Here is a 24795-nt window from a genome sequence, read left to right as displayed (position 1 = left end):
GAATCAGCGAATGATTATGTTGGCATGATAAATTTGTATTTAAGCGTCAAATATGTTTCAGGTATTGTCGTTATCTAATTCAGTATGATTAATACAATGTTCGGGTGCAAAACTATGCGCTCAGTGAGAATTGGCCAGCTTTAAAATGAGGTAAAATGTGTATAAAATATTTGCGATGAAATTAAAATGTGTAGCAGGTAAGATTTTCTTCACATTTTATCTTCAGAAAGGCAGAGTCAGGTATTAAAGTTTCCATAAGGTTATAGTTGATGCAAAATACATCTGTCAGAATGTCAGGGATGGGGCAGCTGTTGTCCGTCGGTTCGTTTGCTTGAGTTTATTATCGCTACTCTACTTAATTTACCTGGGGGATTGCCATGAAACTTTTCATACATATTCGTCTCAAGTTGGTCCTAAATGAAAATGGTACCGCCCGGACATCCAATATGGCCGCCACAGTGGCAAACTTGAAAATATTATCACTGCTCCACTTGAATGGATTACCCTACGAACATGGGATATTTGCTAAATAATTTCATAAGATGTCTGGTTGCTCCTAACTGTGTCATTCGGACAATAAATACGACTGGCCGCTTCAAAATATTGTCATGACTGCTTCTCATATTTCAGCATGGGGTTTTCACCAACAGATTTATGATGACAATCTTTTCATCACTCTTTCTCTTGGATGGCTGATTACATCAACATTGTACTTTCACCAAGACTTCTAATGATATCTAGACGGTACTAATGGTAGTAAATGTTAACTGGTGCCAATTCGATATCGAGTATGGCCACCATGCCATCCATCTCGAAAATCTTTATATCGTTACACTTTCATAACTAAGTCATATCACCCTGGGGATTCCAGCAAAACACTTACTGGTCGTAGATGAAAATATGCAAAGCGGGGAGCAGTTATGTCCATCACAGTTACTAACTTTAAACTCGTGTTATTATATCCTCATTTTTTTCTCCGTTAACGTTTACATTGTCAGATCGTTCAATATCTTCATTGTTGCACGACACGTGTGTCTAAAGTAGTATTGGGTACTAGGAACTACTTTGATTGTAAACAAACATGTACGTTCATGTAACAGACGTTTTAGCTTCCGATTGATTACATTTGTTTATGAATAAATTAAACAAGATGTTTCCTCGTTTGAAAGTAGAGATGATAAAGTTAACAATACGAGTTCCTTAAGTCCCAAATGAAACTTTCAAACAAGCAAACGAATGAACGTGATATTTGCAATGTCAACAAAAAACATGCGAGACACATTAATTTAAAATACCATTCTGATCATTTAAACGGTTATTTAGGAGAAATAATAGTATCTTTTCGCAAATAGAATGGTTCAGACTATGACCAGTACTCTCTAGGGTCTATTAAAGATATAACATAGAAAAGCATATTGAGGCCAAGGGCTGTCACATATATAACAGATACGTACCATTTTACAAGTCAGTCACAACACTAAATTCCAGAAAAAAAAATGCAGCTGTAGGTTTAAGTAGGAAACTAAGAGCCTTAGAGTCAATGAACCATGACAATGAAAATGTATTTTTTCCCGCTGGATAAATGGACTGTCACACAACAGCTATTTTACAATTTTCCGGTGTAACTATTCTGATACAATGTTAGGCTAGAGACAGAAGATACACACAGCATGGTACATGTCATAGCTGGGGTCCTTCTAACAGCGAGTTGAAAGTGACAGTGCGTAAACATGTCTTCTTTAGTTGGTAATAAGAATAGTAATAAATATACATACGTTCATGCATCTTGAATTTCCTCAAAATGTACTTTCTTAGTTCTGCAAACTCGAATACCATGACCCATGTCATGGAAAACCTGATACACAACGAAATTGTAATTTAATTTTGATTACATTTCCAACTTAAATCACATTCTCCTTACTGCACTGAATTGACACAATCAATTCAGTGCATCATAAGCAGAAAAGCAGAATTAAGTTGAATCAACAGAAAAACAAAATCCATCCATTCCAGACCAACAGCAAACTTTTTTGTTTTCAATGCGCTTTCATTCAAAATATGACTCTAAATTTCAATTTCAATTTTAAGTAGACCAAAACGAGAATTTTTTAATAACTAATGTCGAGCGCGCGACGAAGTTCAAAAGTCGCTGGGAGGTGCTATGTGCGCGTTAATATTGTTTATGTGTACTGATGAATCTACGGTTGTGTATTTGTTTTGAAATCATTTACTTTGTTTCTTGTAATGTATTACTTTATTATTTAGCCTTAGGTAGGAAAACGAAATAAATATATAATAAAAGGTAACTGCATTTGTATGTGAAAGTATGAATTCATTTTTTCGGACTAATACTGTACTCACAAGTTAGTGCAGTATTACTAATTTAAAAAAAAACAACTCTCATTTATATTTTCCCATACAAATGCAGTAACATATATTTATCGCTGAAGAACATCAAAGATGGTTTCGACATTCAGCAGTTAAAAGGATGAAATGGTCTTAGTTTGAATTCCTAAAAAATATTTTCAGCCAGTAGAGCGTTAGTCCCTTCGATGGACTCTTGTTGAAGTATGTTTGCTAGTTCACAAGCTGAATTTAAACGGGTGCAAAATAATTCTGACCTAACCGTAGGACAAAACCATAGACAAGCATGACATAGAATTGGATTTTGGATGTAAAAGGCCTTCATCAGTATTGGGCTGTTGTCACCGCATAGGTTAAACTCCATTCAGACAACTTGCATATGAAGACTTGGATTTTTGTGACATTTGGAACGTAACCTGACGTGAAATGAATTTAGATATAGTAGTAATAGCAGTGAAACTGAATACTGATTTTGTTGATTGTGTGTTGTGTCAATGAAATCTCATTGAAATAGTCCGCATGAGAAAAAAAGAAGTTCTAATGAAATCGATATTCCGGTTCCCCATGTAAGCAGCAAACATATAGACTATTAATTATTAATCGAACTGTCAGGACCGATTCATTGATCCTTCGTTTAATGTCTTCAATCAATTCATACAGCATCTGCTACCAGTTTGGTTAAACCAACCATATCCTCTAAAATCGGTAATATTGGTGCACATTAATTAAACATTGTGTTGCTGTATTGTGTCCCGATTCATTAAAATCTCGCGAGAGATTCGGTGTGATAAAAACAAAATGCTTTGTTGGATCATATACTGCTATATAAAAAAAAACTCGTGCCAAGTTTGGCCGATGCTATTAACGGCAGCATTTATATGCATATAGACCCATGCACCATGTTTTCTTCTTCTTTTCAGCCCAAGTTCTTTCAAAAGACAATACGGGAATTTAATAAAAAATAAAAAATTCAACCGCGAGTTTTCTTTGATGTAATGAGACGGGTGGGTGATTTGCTGATTAATATGCGTGTCCGATGAACAGTATAACTAGAGTTATGTCCCGTTCGATAGGACAGATGATCATTTTGGTTCCTATGTCACATGAATGAGATTAGCATTTCAGTGAATCACCTTCATATGAAGCTGTATACTCTACCATTAAAAACTGATAGCTGTTAATCCAAATGACAGGATATTAATCCAAATGATAGGATATTAATCCAAATGACAGGCTGTTAATCCAAATGATAGGATATTAATCCAAATGACAGGCTTTTTATCGCTACTGGTTATGAAGCAGAAGAGCTTATGGGATGGTTTTTCGTTCGTCGTCCGTCTGTCTGTTGGTACAAGTTTATTATTGCTACTCCCACTAATCTGCTTGGATGATTGCCGTGAAACTTTTCACACACACGGTATAGTTGGTTCGAAATGAAAACGGTCCTGTTCGAACATCCAACATGTCTGCCAAAGCAGCCATCTTTAATTTTTTGTTATCACACACACACACACGATATAGTTGGTTCGAAATGAAAATTGTCCTGTTCGAACATCCAATATGTCTGCCAAAGCACCCATCTTTAAATTTTTGTTATCGCTACTTCTATTGAATGGATTGAAATATCAATGTAAGATATTCATTGAATGACGTCCTATGATGCAGAGTTGGTCCAATGAAAATATTGCCGATCTGATATCTAATATGGCCACCAGAGAAGCCATCTTAAAAATATTATAACTATTATTCCTGAAAAAAAAAGTCATACTGACATTGTGAATTTACCAGAAAACTTATTATCTTTAGTTAATCCTAAGTGAAAATAGTGCCAGTCAAAAGTCTAATATGGCTGTCACAATCGCCATCTTGAAAATATTGTCATCGCTACTTTTCCTTGTATGAATGTTGATATCAGCGTAGGATTGTCACTTAAAGACGTATTATGTTTTGTTGATCCTAACTCAAAAATAGCGCTGATCTGACATCCAACGTTTGGGCATCCTAAAAATCTTGAATTCGCGACTCCTCTTGAATGGAAAGTCGTTTTGACCTGGGGTTTTCATCAGAAGATTTCCTGTGGTGTCGAGTTGGTCCTTAATAAATATTATTAATCCTTAAAATGGCGACCATGACGACTATTTTTAAAAAACTTTTATTTCAACTCCTCCCAAATGGATGGCTCTGTCAACATAGGGTTTCGCCAAAAGACTTCATCTGTTACCCAATTTATCCTAAATGAAAATGGTGCCAGGCATACATCCGATATGGCTACCACGATTGCTGTCTTAACAATTGTTACGTCACTACTTCCGCAGGAAAGGATGATGTCGACTTTGTCCTAAATAAAAATGGTGCCAAGCCGACACCCAATATAAGCACCCTAACAGACAATTTTAAAATCTTGTTATGTCTGAAGAATGTCAGAGATGATTTCACTCCGCAATTAAAACCAAGAAATCTTATCTTGAATTGATGGAAGTTCTTTTCGCCATGTAGAGTGTCAGTCCCTTTGATGAACTCTTGCTTTAATTAACATTGTACGTGCCTTTTCAAGGAGTAAATTAATTGTTTTTGTCCTCTTAATATGATGCCCTATGGTAAATCTTGTGGATAATGTTTCAGTTAGCTGGTACTTTGTAAATGTTCTATTGCTCAATAACTTCAGAAACGATGACTTTTAGATCGCAAATCAAATTAATTAGCATTACTGTCAAGGAGAAGTCAGACAAATCAAGGTTTGTTTGATTTTGAACAGAACAAGGATCTGCACAGAACCAGACAATAGACGCATAATTTATTGATGATTTGGGGCTATGTTTTGTTCTAGCACCACATGTTTGCTTAGTTAAGGGATAACAGCACTTTATTAAATCACGTTTCTTTTACGACATTCCATATACCAAACTCATAATTTTACTATCTGTACACATGTCTTAACATCAGGAATGGCAAAGACATTACGTTGAGATGTTTGAATATCAAAACTCTTGACTCTTTGAGACATTTACTGGATAAAATAATACGTAATGTGATTAGTATATCAGTAAGTTTTTGGTTCATTTTATATACGAACATTAGCAAAATAAACTCAATCCTTTGCTCGCTAACATGGTAAAATTCTAAAATTCTAAAACATTCAACGAGCAACAGTTTCACAATTTCCAAATGGGGTGGTTTTTTGTTGTCTGTCGTTCGTCTTTCCGTTAACACAAGTTTGTTATAGTTACAGCTTTTAAACTAATTTCAGGATTGCCGTGACACTTTGCCGAACCATTCATCACATGGTCCAATTGTTCCTAAATGAAAATAGTGCCACTCGGACATCAAACATTGCAAATTTTGTTATCGCTACTCCTCCAGAATATAAAGCTGGTTTTTTTCATTGAAAAATGTCTTCTGATATCTAGTAAGTCCTAAATGAAAATAGGGCTAATCTGATTTCCAATATGGCCGCATCATCTACCAGCTTGAAAACAAATCATGATATTGCTACTGGTTTTCGCCAGAAGACTTATTATAATGGCTAGTTGGTCTTAAATGAAAATGTCCTGATATGTTTGCCAATATGGCCGCCACAGTGGACATCTTGAAAATTTTGTTATTGCTAGTCCTCCTAAAAGGATGGATATATCAAGATTGGGTTTTCACTGAACGACTTCTTTTGATGTCTAGTTGGTCGTAAATGAAATGGTGCCGATTTTTTAAAATCCAAAATAGCCGCCTTTGTGTCCATCATTAGAATGATGTTATCGCTATATTTCTCCTAAAAGAAAAGTAATATTGCCACGGTATTTTCACAAGAAGGCTTAGGGTGTCTTTTTGAGCCAACATGAAAACGGCACCGATCTTACTTCTAATCAGTCTGCCCCTATAGCCATCTTGAAAATCTTGTTATCACTGCTTTTCACAGACGGCTGGTCATATTGACATTATACTTTCGCCAAAGACTTGTTTGGATGAGTTTTTTGTAACTAGAATTGGTGCCAATCTGATATCGAATATGGCCACAATAACATCAATCTTGAAAATCATTTTATCTTTGCTCTTCCAAACCGGAAAGTGATATTAACATGGAGTTTCCAACAAAACACTTTTTATGAAACTGAAAAGTATCCTAGATTAATTTTATTTTCACATTTAGATGATAACACTTATGCCCTAGAAAAGCTAAAAATACATGAGCTTCCAAGTGTCCAGAGGGTTTCGTACTACAGATCCCTAGCCTACATGCTTGCGACCCCAACCACTCTTTAAAAAAAAAAACAACCAAGCAAACAAACAAAAAATTTCAGCCTTTCATGGTGTGTACGAACCATGTTTCTCAGTGTTAAAAAAATGAAAGAGAAACCATACATTATGAATTGTGATTTACATGTATCACGTTTAAAATATTAGGAAGATAATTTGGATAAAGCAAACAAAACGAAAGGTAAACATAGACTTATCAAGCTGCCGCGTCAGTGAAGAGATATTTATGATAATATATGTGATAAGACGACGTCTTTTATGTAACGACGACGAGTTACCAATTGCAATGTGCTGACATAATTTGGAACACGTTTGTTTGTAAATTTGTTGTCATGACTACATAAGCATGTCAACACGCTGCAATTAGTAACTTGTTTTATTGATGTAAATGACGTCATGATCACATATGCTATAGAAATATCTCGTATTAGCGATGACGACATAATGCTTCCATTTGTAAGCGTTCATTAAAAGCAAGTTGTAACGAAGTTTCGATGAACTAGTATATGAATGATTTAAGATATGTCAGAGCGAGATTGAATAATTTACCCCCCCCCCAAAAAAAAAAAATAGTGTCCCCTAGGAAGTACAGTTCTGAATCAGTCATCTTTTCTGTTAGAGCGCAGAATGAGACCACTTTAATATTTTTCTCAACAGTTGGAGATTAAGGTGTGAAATTTACAAGAATTGTTCAGTTTTACTTTTTCCAGTAGGACGTATTCTGTAGATATTGTGTGAAATGTAAATCGTCAGAAAATTGAAAATAGGTGAATCATTCCATAAGTTGCACACATCATGTCTTCCAGGCAACGGGCCATGCTTCAGATGGATGGGAATTTCCTTGCACGGTTAATCTATGATGACGAACTGACATATGGCCTAGTCGGTGCCGCCTCTGAAGTTCTGGGTAAGAGATTTGTAATTACTCCCAATAAAATCCATTATCACGATATGCTGCAGACTATTCACGTCTTTCTGCACTTCCTGTTCTGTGCATGCACGCGGCCTTTTTTTTGTCGCAACCTATTCTTGATTATTTGAAGGAGTTAATTACTGTGACCACCTCCATGTCTTTCCTTGATTATTCGAGACAGATAATTACTGTGACTACCTCTATGCCTTTTCTTTCATAGAGTTTGCCTGACAGTAAATTACTGTGACCACCTCTATGCCTTTCCTTTCGTAGAGATCGCCTGACGCCTTTAGACATTTACTCCGCCAGACTCAAACTTAAAAAAGATGAGTTTAATTGCGTACATTATCGAATTGTCAGTTGCACCATGTCAATCAACATTACTTGGAAACTATCAGGCTGTCTAGTTGTATTCAGTCGGAAGACCAGTATTAGTTTATGCACAAGTTTATTAGTTTTTGTACTGAGTTTTCACCTTTCCACCAGAAGTAACATACTGTAACACACACACACACATACACACACACACACACACACACACACACACACACACACACACACATATATATATATATATATATATATATATATATATATATATATATATATATATATATATATATATACACACACACACACACACACACACACACACGTTGGCATAAAGAGAATTTTTGGATACGGCAGATGTAAACATAAAGTGAAAATGGTTTAAACGAAAATCTCCAGTCCAAAAGTGTTCTGTTTATCCCGTTGTGTATCGGTTTCTTTCCAGCTGGTTTGCTGAGTTCCCACTCTGATTAAAATCAGATCTCCACTGTTATACACGAAGATCTGACAGTGACCACTTAGGGGTTATGTTCTGGTAACTTATGTTATTACCATCATCGCTAATTTTATCAGCCAGTCAGATGAAATATTATATCTTCGCGTTTGGAGACTGAGCAGTCAGGATGAAGAGCATGAATGTGTACCTAACTATCTCATTCACTTTCAGATTTTTGAAAGTTACATTTCCATTGGCTAATTCAAAGGTTACCAGACCATGACCCCTGAGCGGTCTTCGTCAGATCACGTAGGACAGCGGAGATAAGATTTTAGTCAGATCAGAGTCCTTTACTCCACTAGTGGCATGAAGTTATTGTTGTTGTTGTTGATATTATTATTATTATTATCGCTTTCCACCACATACCCTTGCTTGCTATCTGAATACATTAATATCTTTGAAATTACATCCGGGATGCAAAACCTGAGGCAAAATATATGCATCGCTACAGATGGCTCTCCATGAAACCGCTTTTCCTGGCAATGGGATAGTTAACAAGGCAAGCAATAAAACGATGTAGTGCTACTGGCTTGCATACATACCTGCTCTCCTATACGATGAACAAAATGCAACCCTGCAAAATTCATATACTATATTATTATTTATCTGAAAGATATAAACACCAAACACTGTATGGGTGGACAGAGAAACACAAGACACACATATTTAGAAAAACAGGGTGTCACTTCTAAGTCCTAAATAACAAGGTAAACTGTGAAAGGGCTAGAGGTATCAATAAATTTTTCACAGATAATATTTCCTTTTTTAAAGTATACCTCAACGTTGTCATGCAGGGGATTTTACTGACCTTTAAATCAAATATTAATTGTTGTTCTATACTTAAGTTTTAAAGTAAGCTAACCAACGTCTGAGTGATCAAAATCTTAGTTTTCATCTCTAATATTCCAAAAAGAAAATTTATCGAGACTATAGACTTTGGCACTGGCAGCAGACTGGCACTAACTCGGTTAAAAAATAAACGTATGCTGGTTCTAATCATCACCAGTTCTGGCGGATGCGTGGACATAGCTCGATTTTTCTTCCCCAGTACGTGACGCTTTCATTGTGATGTAGTATTTGGACATTTAATCCGGCTTATATAGGATCATAGCTCCTGGTTCGCCCTGTCCAAAGATGTCAGTATATCTTAACATTGATTTTATCGTATGCATTTCTCAGAGCCTTTATATAGTGAGCTTCAAAGAAATACTGATCGACCAGGTGCGAAAATAAAGTTAATAATCGCCATTTAAAGGTATCTGTAATCATTTCTCAATAATGGTATCTATAGCTGAAATAGTCGGTACTGAACGACTGTATGACCTACTGTATGATTTGTACTTCGGTCATGTAGTTATTTATTCTTATTTTTGTTCCTTTTTCTTCAGTTGTGTTGTCTATCAGTAAAATCGTATGTACTAAACCAAAACACCGGTGCAAATCTGGTGTGTAGTGAGACCAGTCCGAGCACTTTTCGGAATCGACCTATTCATTTTTCGTCGGCACAAAGCTACAAACGACCACTGCACAAGCGATTAAAGAACAAAACAAAAATACTTAGTTTCTTTGTAAAACCACATCATATTTGGCTGTTGATATGTCCACACAACAGAAGAAGAAAATAAACGAATAAAAGGAACGCATTTTAACAGTACTGCATGATCAATTGATCTTAAGTTAACCTTCTAAGTCATGTCCGCTTCGCAAGCTCTGACATAAGACGCAACGTAATATGTACCACTCTATAAACCATTTCCTTTTTTCGTTGTTTTTTTTATATATATTGTTTTCGTAAGCCATTCACCACGCACCTTCCGTATTGTAATAACGTGCATATTCTTCTACTATATACAATTAAACCAATATTAAAGTTGATTTGACTAGCAGTCGGGTTTTCAAACCAGTTTTGCACTGTTATATAAATGCAAGTATAAAAATCTACATACCATTCGGCTGAATAGGATGAGTTGGAAGGGGAGGGGGTAAAATAGAAATTGAATTGTCAAGTACCATAAAAATCTTGCCAGATAAACCCAAACTTGGTTAGACTTCAACACTTTGTAACAATAGGTTCCAATTGTACAGTTTAAAATATATCCATCCCATGGCTGTATTCGAATGTATTCCACGAATATGAAGGGAGATGTTACCCTTTCCCTTCCATTCGTACGTTCAGTTGTGCGTTAAAGTGTCTGAGAAGGGGGAGGGGGTAGGGCATTTTTGTTCCATGAATACATTTATAACAGACATTATCATAAACGATGGCGTGACGTCACCCTATACCAACACATCGAGTTGCCGCTCATGGGTACATAACGGCGGCTGTATGGATATCAATATCAATTGAGCGTTAATACACGTAAAGCCATAGCAACATATTTTTCTAAAAGAAGGATGACGGAGGCTCTAGTAAAGCAGAGTAACTTGCTACTGAAAGAAAACGTTCGGTGAAACGTAGACATGTTGCATAGAGTTGGGGTGAGGGATTTCACTGACATTCAACATGGAACTGAAATTTTTATTTCTGCAAACATTTCATTAGAAAGTCTACTCTGAAGATAATTATTTCATTAATTATGCTAAAACAGTGTTAACAACAGGACAAATACAACAGTCTCAAGATTTAAAAAATAATCTCCACGATGTAAGCCAGCCTACATGTAAGTACCTGTTGCTATTTTAACGGCTATTTAGTTCTTTTCGCTGCATATACAAGTTGTAGTTAAAATGTTTGTTGTATTTTTGTTTGTATCGATCATATTTTTGTTTGTATCAATTAGATTTTTGTTTGCATTGATTACTGGTATCCATAAAAACCGGTGATATATAGATTCTGATCTCTGTTTGTCCTGTGACCCCACACTAGCACTTTTTCTATATTTTCATGCAAGCTTAAGAACAGCATAAGTAACATAAAATTAAAAACAACAATTTTTCACGCTGTACTCGCAAAAACAGAATCTGTTCCAGTCATAATACTCAGTGACCGCCAAGAACACGTCGATCAGTTGCACCCATAGGTAATCCCCAAACATAAAGTTTGACGTCATCGTCATTTCTTTTCTGATTGCAGGGAAACCAGCATCCCAAATCCTTGAAATGTTCGGAGTATATTTCTTTGAATTCTGTCAGGTCTCTGGGTATGGAACTATCCTGAATGTCCTTGGTGGTACGACACGTGACTTTCTTCAGAATCTTGATGCTCTTCATGATCATCTGGCAACAATATATCCAGGCATGCGGGCTCCCTCCTTCCGGTGCACGGAAAGAGAAGATGATGGTGCATTGATTCTCCATTACTATTCAGAGAGACCTGGTCTAGAAAATATAGTCGTAGGCATCGTGAAAGCTGTAGCTCGGATAGTCCACAGATCTGACGTAGAGGTTGAAGTTCTTCCATTCAAGAACAATGAAGCACATGACCATGTTCAATTGGTTATTACGGAAAAGAGCATAAAACCAACAGATAACCTTTCAAACCAGACCGAAACATGTGAGCACATTCTTTCTCCTGAGCAGAAGATTAGTCCTGCAACTTTCTGCCGCGCTTTTCCTTTCCACCTCTTGTTTGACAGGAACATGACTATTAGACAGGCTGGCACGTCCATAATGCGAGTTATTCCGGAAACTGCAGACGAGAACACACGGGTTGACGAAATCTTTGAAATGATCCGTCCCCATATGGATTTTGAATTTTCGAATATTTTGTCTCATATCAATACAGTGTTTGTCCTACGCATGCACATGATGGTCCTAAAAAGCGATTCAAAATTCCACGAAGACTTTCATGAGACAACGCGCATGCGTCTTAAAGGTCAGATGATTTACGTAGAAGAAACTGACTGTATTTTGTTCATGTGCTCTCCAAACTTGACAAGTTTGGATGAGCTGCAGAGAAGGGGGCTGTATCTAAGTGATATCCCGCTTCACGATGCTACCCGAGAACTTGTTCTTTTATCAGAACAATTTGATGCAGAGTACAAACTGACTCAAAGACTGGAGGTCCTGACAGACAAGCTGGGACAAAAATTAAGGGAGCTGGAAGATGAAAAAAAGAAAACAGATAGGTAACCCATTTTTGTCTGTGTAAATGGTGTTTGATGTAAAAAAAAAATAATAGATTTAAATATTTATTCGAGCAGAGAATTAGTCGTCGACAAAGATTGAGGGCAAAGCCGACATTGTTATCTGCCCTGGTGGGATTATCCATTTGTTAGCAATTTTCAGTCAGATTTTAAGATCTATTTTAAAATTCTTGAAATCTCCGATTGGCTACGAGATTACAGTATCCTTTGTTTTGCAGGTTAATGTATTCCGTTCTACCTGCATCGGTAGCCAACGAGTTACGTCACGACCGCGCAGTCCCTGCCCGGAAGTACGAGGACGTCACTATCTTATTCAGTGGAATCGTTGGATTTAGCAAATTTTGTGCAAACAATTCGGACAGCAATGGCGCAATGAAGATCGTGGAACTATTAAATACGATCTGCACCAAATTTGATGACAACTTGGTAAAACATCCCAAAGTATTCAAGGTATTATTTCTGAGTTTTATTAAAACTATAACCTTATTTATTTTTGACAAATTCTGTAAAAGATATGTATTTATCCTCGTCGAATATTGTCGTAAGAAGTTTATCAAAACGTAAATTTCAATTTTTAAATTAAACGAAAATAAATACAAGATATATGCTGGAACATTATCACAGTAAAAGCATAATACCTAACAACAATAATGAACAGATAAATAAACGAGGACATTATCAGTTAAGCAGTTTGTTACTGACCTGATATATATGATTCAATGGGGTCAGTACGATTCATATTACAGTAAAATTCATGCAGGTTATGTATGCGTTGAGTACCGAATATTTTAGTAAAGAGTTTAGTAGATTTTTCGCATTTGATTTAACATATCTTTAAATGATGAATATTCACTTTATTTGGACCCTGATACATCCATGTTTTTTTTAATTGTCTTTATTTATACGCTTATACGCTCCGACAAACACGCTCGGCAAAACTCAGTGCTAAAGCGGGTGCACTTGCCCCACCCCCGTCTTTTCACCTCTAAATATATGTTTTGGCCTACATCCGTAAAACTTAATAGCCGACTACAAAATGTTATGCCCTCACCACCAAATCTGCGGGTGCTCTTGACTCTAACAACACGTGCTGTTTTCTTTTTACTGCTGACTTCAAAACATTCGCTGACAACTGTCACGCTTCCAGTAATCACGAGATCGCATATAACTATCAAGCCCCGTCTTTGAAAACAGTAATAAAATGCTGTACTTTTAACCGATGATGTATTGCGCAGAGCTATCAACCAAAGACTCCAGTTCAGGGTAAGTTTCCCTAACAGCCATTATGGGAATGACTTCACTGTTATGCGAATGTAGTGACTCACTAACCAGTCGGAATACAGAAATATTACAAGTTACCGGCGTATGAATATGGTTACCAATTTAGGCCGCAATCGGATTAAAATCATATCTCCACTGTCCTACGTAAAGATCTGTCAGCGAACGCTTAGGGGTCATGTTCTGGTGACCACTGTTATTACCATAATCGCTAATTTTATCAGCCAATGAGATGAGGTCTTATATCTTCGCGTTTGAGAGACTGAGCAGTATAGCTGAAGAGCACCAGTGTTTGCCTATCGGTTAGTTGGAGTGTAAATACTTTTTGTCGCGTTCAGAAAACAGGTATTTTAAAAATAAAATTCGGTTCATAATTTATGTTCGTTGTAATTGGTGATATAGGAATAACGAATGTACACGGTTTGTTGGGAGCAAACATTTACCGGAGAACCTAGAAAGGACATCGAACCTTCACGCTCAAAAAACATTTCTCGTGCTCAGGCAAACAGCCAAAACGTGAGAGATCTGCATAATATTGTGTGCTATATATTTAGCGAGGCATGACTAATATTCTTAAAGGAATACTACACTCACTTTGTGCATGACCTCTACAGGACTTGAAATGCTATTTTGCAATATTTATATTGGCAATAAGCAGCATCTTGCGTTCCAATTAATAAAGTAAACCACCACCACCCACACATATATGTATTTTAGCTGTAATATTAGAATGCGATTTTGTTAATTACTACAAACAACAGTAACCATTTTATAGACCAATAGTTTGTGCAATAATATAATTATATATCGCTCCGATTTTACAAAACACCATTTTTATCATTATTTTATTGTTTGAAATTGTACGAATTGAAACAAATGGATGTATCCAGAGTCTAAAGGCGAATATAACCACATAAATCGATTTATCCAGAGTCTAAAGTCAAATGGACAATATAAATCGGTGTATCGAGAGCATAGAGACAAATCAAAAATATAAATTGATTTATCCAGAGTCTAAAGTCAAATAAACAAAGTAAATCCATGTATCGAAAGTCTAAAGTCAAACCAAAAATATAAATCGATTTATACAGAGCCTAAAGTCAAATACAACAATATAATCGATATATCCAGAGACTAAAGTCAAATACACAATATAAATCGATGTATCGAGAGTCTAAAGTCAAATAAATAATAGAAATAGATGTATCCAGATTCTATAATAACATATAAACATTATTAAGATTCAGACGTACAAGATGTTTTTGTTCCAAATCAACTGATTTTAGAGGCCACTAGATGATAGTCTTGTCTAGAGATACGTTTGAAGCAAGGCAACCTTGCAATTTTGTCATTTGCTAGGATATCTTATTCCTCTCTCTCTCTCTCTCTCTCTCTCTCTCACACACACACACACACACACACACACACACGTATATTTGCAGTTTTCTACTGTTGTGATTTTGAAACCACCACGATCAGCGAAAAATGAAGAAAAGAATGCCAAATAATTTGGTTATAGTTTGAACTTAAGTATTTAAAATAATGAACATAAGAGTACAATTTTTTTGAAAAACGAAGATAAATACACTAAATAACTATACTACTACTACCACTACTACTACTACTACTACTAATAATAATAATAATAAGAATAATAATACTAGTAATAATAATAAAGACTAATCACACACATTCATACATATGTAATCATGTACAGGACAGTCCTGGTAATATCAACACCTAGATTTAATCCATTTTATACACCTATCGTAAAAAGCTGATATGCTACAAGATTTCTTGATATCTTTTGGGATATTTTTCCATATAATGGTCTCTGAGTGTTTAAATAATTATATCTTTCGTTTTGTAATTAGAATGCTTTTAGCTGTCATTGAGTTCTGCTGGTTTCTCATTGAAAAGTATTTCTCAAGTAAACGAGGGTAGACTTAATAAAAACGCTTTACATTATTTTGGCTTGTCGAAAGTGAAGTTGTTCTTGAAAATGTCGATTTTGAAAGTATTCATTGCCTCTAGAATATTTCCAGTTTGACCATCTAGTATTATTTACAAACCCATCTAATACTTTGTTACAGACCCATCTAGTACTATTTTACTGGCCCATCCAGTACTATTTTACAGCCCCATCTAGTACTATTTTACAGCCCCATCTAGTACTATTTTACTGGCCCATCTTGTACTATTTTACAGGCCCGTTTGTACTATTTTACACGCCCGTCTAGTACTATTTTACAGGCCTATCTAGTACTATTTTACAGGTTTATCTAGTACTGTTTAACTGGCCCATCTAATACTATTTTACAGGCCCGTATGTACCATTTTACAGGCCCATCTAGTGTTAGTTTACAAAACCCATATACTACTATTTACAGGCTCGTCTAGTACTATTTTACAGGCCCATCTAGTACTGTTTTACAGGCCCGTCTAGTACTATTTTACAGGCCCATCTAGTATTATTTTACAGGCCTGTCTAATGATCTTCTACAGGCCCATCAAATACTATTTTACAGGACCATCAAATACTATTTTACAGGCCCATATAGTATTATTTTACAGGCCTGTCTAATGCTATTCTACAGGCCCATATAATACTATTTTATAGGTCTACCTAGTATTATTTTACAGATCCATTTAGTATTATTTTACAGGTCCATCTAAAGCTATTTTACAAACTCATCTAATACTATTTTACAGGCCCGTCTAAAGCTATTTTACAAACTCATCTAATACTATTTTACAGGCCATCTAGTATTATTTTACAGGCCCATCTAGTATTATTTTACTGGTCCATCTAATGCTGTTTTACAGGACCGTCTAATACTATTTTAAAGGTCCGTCTAATACTATTTTAAAGGTCCGTCTAATACTATTTTACAGGCCCATCTAATACTATTTTATAGGCCCATCTACTACTGTTTTAATAGGCCCATATAGTACTATTTTACAGGCCCATCTAATACTATTTTACATGTCTGTCTAATACTATTTTACAGGCCGATCTAATAATATTTTACAGGTCCGTCTAATACTATTTTACAGGCCCATCTAGTACTATTTTACAGGCCCATCTAATACTATTTTACAGGTCCGTCAATTGTAATTTTACGTGTCCATCCAGTATTATTTTACAGACCCATATCATACTATTTTACAGGCCCATCTAATAATATTGTACAGGTCCGTCTAATACTATTTTACAGGCCCGTCTAAGGCTATTTTACAGGCCCATCTAATACTGTTTTACAGACCCATCTGTTATTTTACAGGCCCATCTTATACTATATTACAGGCCCCCCCCCATACTATTTTACAGGCCAATCTAGTATTATTTTACTGGCCTGTCCAATACTATTTTACAGACCGATCTAATAATAGTTTACAGGTCCGTCTAATACTATTTTACATGCCCATCTAATACTGTTTTACAGGCCCATCTAGTATTTTGTTACAGGCCCACCTAGTACTATTTTACAGGCCCATCTGGTATTATTTTACAGGCCCATCTGGTATTATTTTATAGGCCCATCTAGTATTATTTTACAAGCCCATCTAGTATTATTTTACATGCCCATCTAGTGTTATTTTACAGGCCCATCTAGTGTTATTTTACAGGCCCATCTAGTATTAATTTACAGGCCCATCTAGTATTATGTTATAGGCCCATCTATTATTATTTTACAGGCTGATCTAGTATTATTTTACAGGCCCATCTAGCATTATGTTACAGGCCCATCCAGTATTATTTTATAGGCCTATCTAGTATTATGTTACAGGCCCATCCAGTATTATTTTACAGGCCCATCTAGTGTTATTTTACAGGCCCATCTAGTATTATGTTACAGGCCCATCCAGTATTATTTTATAGGCCCATCTAGTATTATTTTACAGGCCCATCTAGTATTATTTTACAGGCCCATCCAGTATTATTTTATAGGCCCATCTAGTATTATTTTACAGGCCCATCTAGTATTATTTTACAGGCCCATCTAGTATTATTTTACAGGCCCATCTAGTATTATTTTACAGGCTCTTTTTGGGAACCGAAATATTCTTCTTAATATTACATCAAACATATTTCCTCATAGTATTAGAACAGTCAAAATGCGTCTGAATATAGCTCTTGTGAAATTCGACACTGTACTGTTATGGAATATAATACTATATGCTTCTTAATAGCCAAAGACAGGAGTATGTTTTCTTTATATCAGAACATTAAGACCAGTAAATTATTGTCGACAAGAATACCAAGAATTTTAGGATTTTGTTCCTGGAAACCAATTTCAGTTTTTCATTATGACAGAAAAGTCTGAGGTCATCTGTCTTTAATTTTGCTCTTTTTGCTATGCTATTATTAATGAAACCTTTACTTTATCTGTGTTTGCCATTCTCTTTACACCATTTTTTAAAAAGCTTTTTGGTAATGTCATCTGATGATTATTTTCGATTTTAGTTTTGTAGCTGTGTTCATCTGAGAAAGCAGCATCGTCAGGATTTATATCAGTTCATGATACTGTGTTTGTGTTTCTAATGTGTGTGTGTGGGGGGGGGGGATCGTTAATGCAAATTACAAACAAAAGTACTACAACACGATATATTATATGTTACATCTATACCCAGGTTGAGACGGTCGGCGACAAGTACATGGCTGTAAGCGGCTTGCCGGAAGTTTGTGATGATCATGCGCGATGCATCGCAAAGCTAGCACTAGATATGATGGACATTTCCAAAGATCTACGAAATCCGAACGGACATCTGATAGAGGTAGTTCGACCGCCAATACGTCGGTCTGCAAATCAGATTGAGAAACACTCATAAATCGATCACCAAAACAAGTGGCCCAAATGTCACACCACTTTCTTACTATATGATATAAAGGGGTGGGGCGGGTATTAGAAAGGAAAAGAAAAGCTTATTTCCATATTATTTCGTTCTTTTTTGTACAATATTTATTTTCTGACTTCAGTATTCTTTACTGACCCAAATATATTGGAAAGGTAGGAAACGGACTGGCTTATTTAGTCGCTGGCGCAGAACCAGGTACATGGTTTAAATATGGACAGTTCGGGACCATATTGTACTTTATCGAGAAATTCCCAGAAATTGACGTTCCAGTTCTGCCAATGTAACAGCTATTCAGACGCTTGTTTAAACAGTCAAGCTTGAATAATTATTATTAGAACAAGCGGACATAAAATGAGTTTACGATTTTACGCATTATCATATATAATGACACAATGTTACAGTGTATTCTATCCGCTTTCATGTAGACGATACAAATATTTAATGAGTTTGATAAGAAGGCAACCGTGTCAGTAAATAGTGATCATTCTTTTTTCTTTGGACGGGATACATGTGTGATCCGTGCTAATTTTCAATATTGAAGAGAATAATGTCTTTAATTCGTTGATTTCAAAAGCATTCAAGATGGTAACCTACAATGTGTCAGAATTGATGCAGATTTTTAGGTGCATTTAATAGTGATATTCCTGAAAGTGGAATGCCTTGGACAGTGCAGTGAAACTATTAGATGACGTATTGATTTAATTTTGCTCGTAAATACACAAATTTGTATTTGCCTTATACTATGTATTTCTATACTTTTTACACTCCTGGTACATAATTTTGTCTAATTTTTGCAAGTTTTATTCACGCCTGTAAATTTTAATCATTTTCCATTATCTTTTGTTCGACTTTTGCCTACGTCACTTGGGCTTGTTTTAGAAATATTACGAGCGTAAAATTACATAGGATCTATCAATAGATGCTTACGTATGTGTTGACAATTACTAAGAATAGTTTTAATAATAAGACTTGTTGACGAATTTGGGTTAATTTTTCATTGGCTGGTAGGGTTTGGGCGATTCTAGAAGAAGTAGGTAATTTCGCATTGGTTGGGATAGGTCACAGGAATATGCATTTCGAAATAAATTTAATAGTATGGTTTCTCACGTGGTGGATATGTTGTGAACTATATTCGTAACAGAAGGTGTATATAAGGAGAGAACCTAGCAATCCAATTCATTCCTATTTTTGGAGTCATTCTTATATATATATATATATATATATATATATATATATATATATATATATATATATATATATATATATATATATATATATATGACTGCTCATGCGTAGGAAAAGACACAACGGTGAGTTAATTATCTCAGTCTAATACGCCATTCTATCGCATACAATCTTAGAAATACAAAACGTGGGCATCCATTACAGATAGCATATTCAACGTATATTTTTTTTCTCACCAGAACGTTTTCTCCATGTGTGACATTTGATATGGGAGAAAAAAAGAGATGCTGGTAATGCTGTTCCAAATAATTTAGCTATGTTTTTGAAAGACACCAGTTCTTACAGAAGTGATGAAATTGAAATTAAATAGCCACATTATTTTCTGGATGATGAACTAGAAATATTTGTGGTTATTTAATCTACAAATAACAAATATAATTGAGCGCAATATCATAATTGACAAACTTAGAAAGTTGTGATCGCAAACAGTTTATGCATAAAATGCTGCTATTGAAGGTTTTTATTTATCGTGTATGGTACAAGGTTGTATTTCAGTCATTTACAAATTACTATCCTTCTGCTCGACAACATAATCTCAGATTTCACATAACACTTTAAAAAAGTCAGTGCAGTGTTAGATGGGGTAAATCAGAATTATTAACATTGTGTGAGACGATTAAGTCGGAATCAACAATATAACAAGTTAAAGTCAAGTAAAGAATTGTAAATGATCCTGCTGATATAGAGGATGGGGGGGAGTGGGATTATCGATATAGCAGCTATAGGGCCGTCTATTTAATACGTACGCATGGAGAGGAGAGGAGGGTTAACCCAAATGCATACGCTTGCGTATCAGGGGATCTACTCATAATGTACGCACGCATAGGAAACGGGGGTGGGTGGGTGAAGCCTAGATAATAATTTGTCTAATACGTAACCTGTTACGCAGCTTATTTCTTTGATGCAGCCCGACATTAAACGTCGGTGGACTATGTTTTATTAAACACGTTAATATTATTAATCCTTGATCGTTTCTGCGTGGATTCAATATGGGCCGTTCTATAGAATGGGGGGAGACTCGTCAAAAGTACGTACGCAGGCGGGGGTGTAAAAAGTACGCATGTGTAAAGGGAGGGGTGAGAGGTCAAGATTTGCCAGATTTTTGCGTAAGTACTAAACGGATGGCCCCTAACATAACCTTTACAAATATCTTACTTGATTCTCCAAAAATGAGTTAAAGGGTCTTTTGATATTATGCAAAATGAGTGAAGAAAGCAATTCAGAAACGTTTTATAACTCGGCAATAAAAACCCAATTTACTATAGTAGATCATACATATATGGACTATTCTCATGGTTTCCAACTGAAACAGCAGTTTGCTGTAGTCATTAAGTACTTTTTATTCAAATGAAAGGAAATTGTGCAAATTTTTGTTACACTAACGGGCATAGCATCTGCTTAGTCTGATAATACATCTAGAAAGAAAAGAAGATGTCGATGCCCACAAAATGTTCATGATGTTACTTTAACTCGTGTAAATATTCAGAACAATTGACTACAGCGAATCAATTTGCTTCAGCACAATCAGTTTGAAAGAATGGAAAGTCCTCTGCTCACATGAACCTGAAAACATGATAGTATTTGCACAATTAAACAGTCCATAAATTATGTTGCACCAAATCTGATGGAGGTGGAATGTAAAGATTTGTATTATTAATAATGCAGGAGGACTGTAATAAAGTGCACGATCTAGCTTCTAATTTTTTACTCATACATTCTTAAATTTCTAAAACCAAAATATCACACATACATATCACTTTCTTTACATGTTTGTCTAGCAGATATATAAGTGTTTTCGGATAATTTTGTTTACCTCATTTTCTCTACCTCATTTTCTCGTTCATTTTAACCAATGAATTAATAATCAGACGACGTTCATAACAAAACAAGCCATGAATGAACACTGTCGTGAGTTTTGGGGTTTACAATTCATATTACACAAGTTCTGTGCAAGACGTCCCTGTTTTCGTCTCTCCCGCATATTCGGCATATAGAAATTGCATTGATATGTTGTTTTATAAACTTAGGTGTTTTATGGGTGTTGTCCTTTTTTTCGTCGTTTACTACTTTTTTAAAATTTATTTAAGTATTCACTGGTTTTTGCGCCAGTCCCTAACCGACATTTTCCATCAAGTGAGGTGAAGGTCAGAATTTACTGTCTACAGAATTTATCGAGTAGATATTTCCAGCAAAACGGATCAACCAGACCTGTTGGGACATATAACCATGGCATAACAGGGTACCCTCTCAAGTCATTTGGCGGATTCATAAAGACGCAGCTTCACGGTGTTCGCTGTATTTGCGGAGGGAAAATGTTTCCTTTCGAATCCGCAACCCTATATATTGAGTCTATTCTCAAGTCGCGTTATCTGTCAAGTCGCGAAGCTGTCTCGCATACCTTAGAGGACCAGAGATGGCCTCTCCAGAGTAAGGGGGTGTAACGTTCTCCGCCTTGTACTTTTTTCTCTTTGAGTAGTATGATCGGGTAACGTATCTGAAGAAGGAAGTAATTATTTCTAGTAAAATGTGTTTCTTCTATAATACTTACACAGTCATGATATACGTACATCCTCATAGCCTCCCCGCAGGTACATGGATAGAGAATGTGCCTTCCGCTCCAGTAGTAACTGAACTATTCACGAGATTTGGTGCCAATCCCTGTATCAAGGAGGGATCTATCAAAATGCAAACTAGGTGGGCAGATAACAGTTAGCTGTTTTGCTAATAAGTTTTGTCCTGGTACGGCTGAATTTGCGAGGTAGTAGTAGTTCTCCTAAGAAATTGTAAGGAGAAAAGCTCCAACTATTTATATTTCAATATTTCCCACTTCTTTCAGCGTTGTTGTCCGCTCCGGTCACCTAGTGGTTAGAGCGTCCGCCTCGGATGCGGCAGGTTTCGGGCTTGAACCCTTGCCGAGTCATACCAAAGACTTATAATAATGGTACTTGCAGCTGCCTGGCTTGGCGCTCAGCGTTAGGAGGTTAGTGTTAGGACAGGTCGGCCTGGTGTCAGGATAATGTGACTGGGTGGGACATGATGCTATATGTCTGCGGCATGATGCCCCAGTGCTAGACATCACTATAAACTGCCACACTATATACATCGTAGTGATATGACTCAAAAAATTGTTAAAGCTATGTTAATAATCCAAATCACACACACACAGATAAAAACACTTTCAGTGTTGTAACTATTCATATATCGACATATCGTTGTTACTATCAATGTAGTGACTAACGATTACTTCAAAAATTTTGCTTCAGATCACGATCGGCATTCATTCCGGAGAGGTGGTGACGGGGGTGATTGGAAAGAGGATGCCCCGATACTGTCTGTTCGGCAATACCGTGAACCTCACCAGTCGGGCCGAAACTACTGGGGTGAAAGGCAGAATTAATGTGTCGCAGTTTGCTTACAAGTAAGCAGTCCGTAACGTAATTTATTTAGTTTTGTAATTATTTATTTTAGCATCCCTTTTGCCTAGGTTTAGAATGTATTGTTTGTTCATTTCTCTATTGGCAGTCATAATATATTTTGGTACAGAAATGGTTTTGTGACAAATCGATAGTAAGACATATGATAACATGCTCTTACACGTCTTTCAATCGGTTTGTGACTGGGACTCTGTATACTATCAGAACCATGTGCTTAAAATAGCTGAGCAAAAAACTGAAATTCCATACCAATTTTCTTGTGTCAAACTATTGATAGACTGTTAGTATCCTCTCTAGTGTCAAACTATTCATCGTCTGTCAGTGTCCTCTCTAGTGTCAAACTGTTCATCGTCTGTCAGTGTCCTCTCTAGTGTCAAACTGTTCATCGTCTGTCAGTGTCCTCTCTAGTGTCAAACTGTTCATCGTCTGTCAGTATCCTCTCTAGTGTCGCACTGTTCAAAGTCTGACAGTATCGTCCCTAGTGTCAAACTGTTCATGGTCTGTCAGTGTCCTGTCTAGTGTCAAACTGTTCATCGTCTGTCAGTGTCCTCTCTAGTTTCAAACTGTTCAAAGTCTATCAATATCATCTCTAGTGTCAAACTGTTCATCGTCTGTCAGTATCATCTCTAGTGTCAAACTGTTCAAAGTCTGACATCATAGTCTCTAGTTTCAAACTGTTCATAGTCTGTGTTCTCTCTAGTGTCAAACTGTTCATCGTCTGTCAGTGTTCTTTTTTATGTCAAACTGTTCAAAGTCTGTCAGTATCCTCTCTAGTGTCAGACTGTTCAAAGTCTGTTAGTGTCCTTTCTAATGTCAAACTGTTCATCTTCTGTCAGTATCCTCTCTAGTGTCCAACTGTTCATTATCTGTCAGTGTCCTCTCTAGTTTTAAACTGTTCAAAGTCTTTCAGTGTCCTCTCTAGTGTCAAAATGTTCATACGCTGTATCGAACATAAGATAATCCTGAAACAATTACAAGCCAAACATAATTTTGTATCTGAAATATATGTGTCCCATTACGACAGTAACATGGCATATAGTGTTATCTTTTCCTTTTGCACATCCATTTATCTGACGAACCCTGGTTAGCTATGGAGTTTGGGTCATTCAAGGCACTGTGGTGGAACATGCGTGTTCCATGAACACCTTTCTCTTTTGTATTCTTCCTACCTGTGATTATGGTGGCAGGTTTCTTGGATCCTTGGATGCCATCACCAAACTGATGACGCTCTTATGGTACTTCAACTGTCTGGATTAAGCACTTGATACGCTGGATTTACAAGCGTAATCCATTTAATTACAGCAGTAATCCACTTAGTTATAGCAGAAAAGCTCATAATTTCTTAAATTTTATATTTTTTATCAGAACAAACCAGTCAGTCTGAGAATATTTCTGTTTGCCGAATCCGTGCTCTTAAGAAATGTATTAGGGAATATATCTTAACCATTCAATCTCACAAAAAGTCAATGTAACCCCATAAATCTTAGTAATGTCTGAATAGCTTCTAAACCTGTCTCTCCCTACAAATTGATTCTATAATTA

General features: G+C 36.1%; 1 protein-coding gene across 1 annotated transcript in view; it reads left to right on the top strand.

Annotated features, from left to right (window-relative positions):
* Positions 1-7333: 7333 nt before the first annotated feature.
* The window catches only part of LOC149796742 (guanylate cyclase soluble subunit beta-1-like), a 50358-nt gene continuing 32896 nt past the window's right edge, over positions 7334-24795 (top strand). The window contains exons 1-5 of the mRNA XM_089961392.1: positions 7334-7519; positions 11425-12418; positions 12655-12886; positions 18350-18493; positions 23083-23237. Coding sequence (XP_089817518.1) covers positions 7408-7519; positions 11425-12418; positions 12655-12886; positions 18350-18493; positions 23083-23237 — 1637 coding nt within the window. The 5' untranslated portion in view covers positions 7334-7407. The remainder of the gene's footprint in view (positions 7520-11424; positions 12419-12654; positions 12887-18349; positions 18494-23082; positions 23238-24795) is intronic.

This window comes from Sinohyriopsis cumingii, chromosome 6 (assembly GCF_028554795.1).
Source record: "Sinohyriopsis cumingii isolate HCF-2022 chromosome 6, ASM2855479v2, whole genome shotgun sequence".
Taxonomy (NCBI): domain Eukaryota; kingdom Metazoa; phylum Mollusca; class Bivalvia; order Unionida; family Unionidae; genus Sinohyriopsis; species Sinohyriopsis cumingii.
This window is presented reverse-complemented; position numbering and strand designations above follow the sequence as displayed.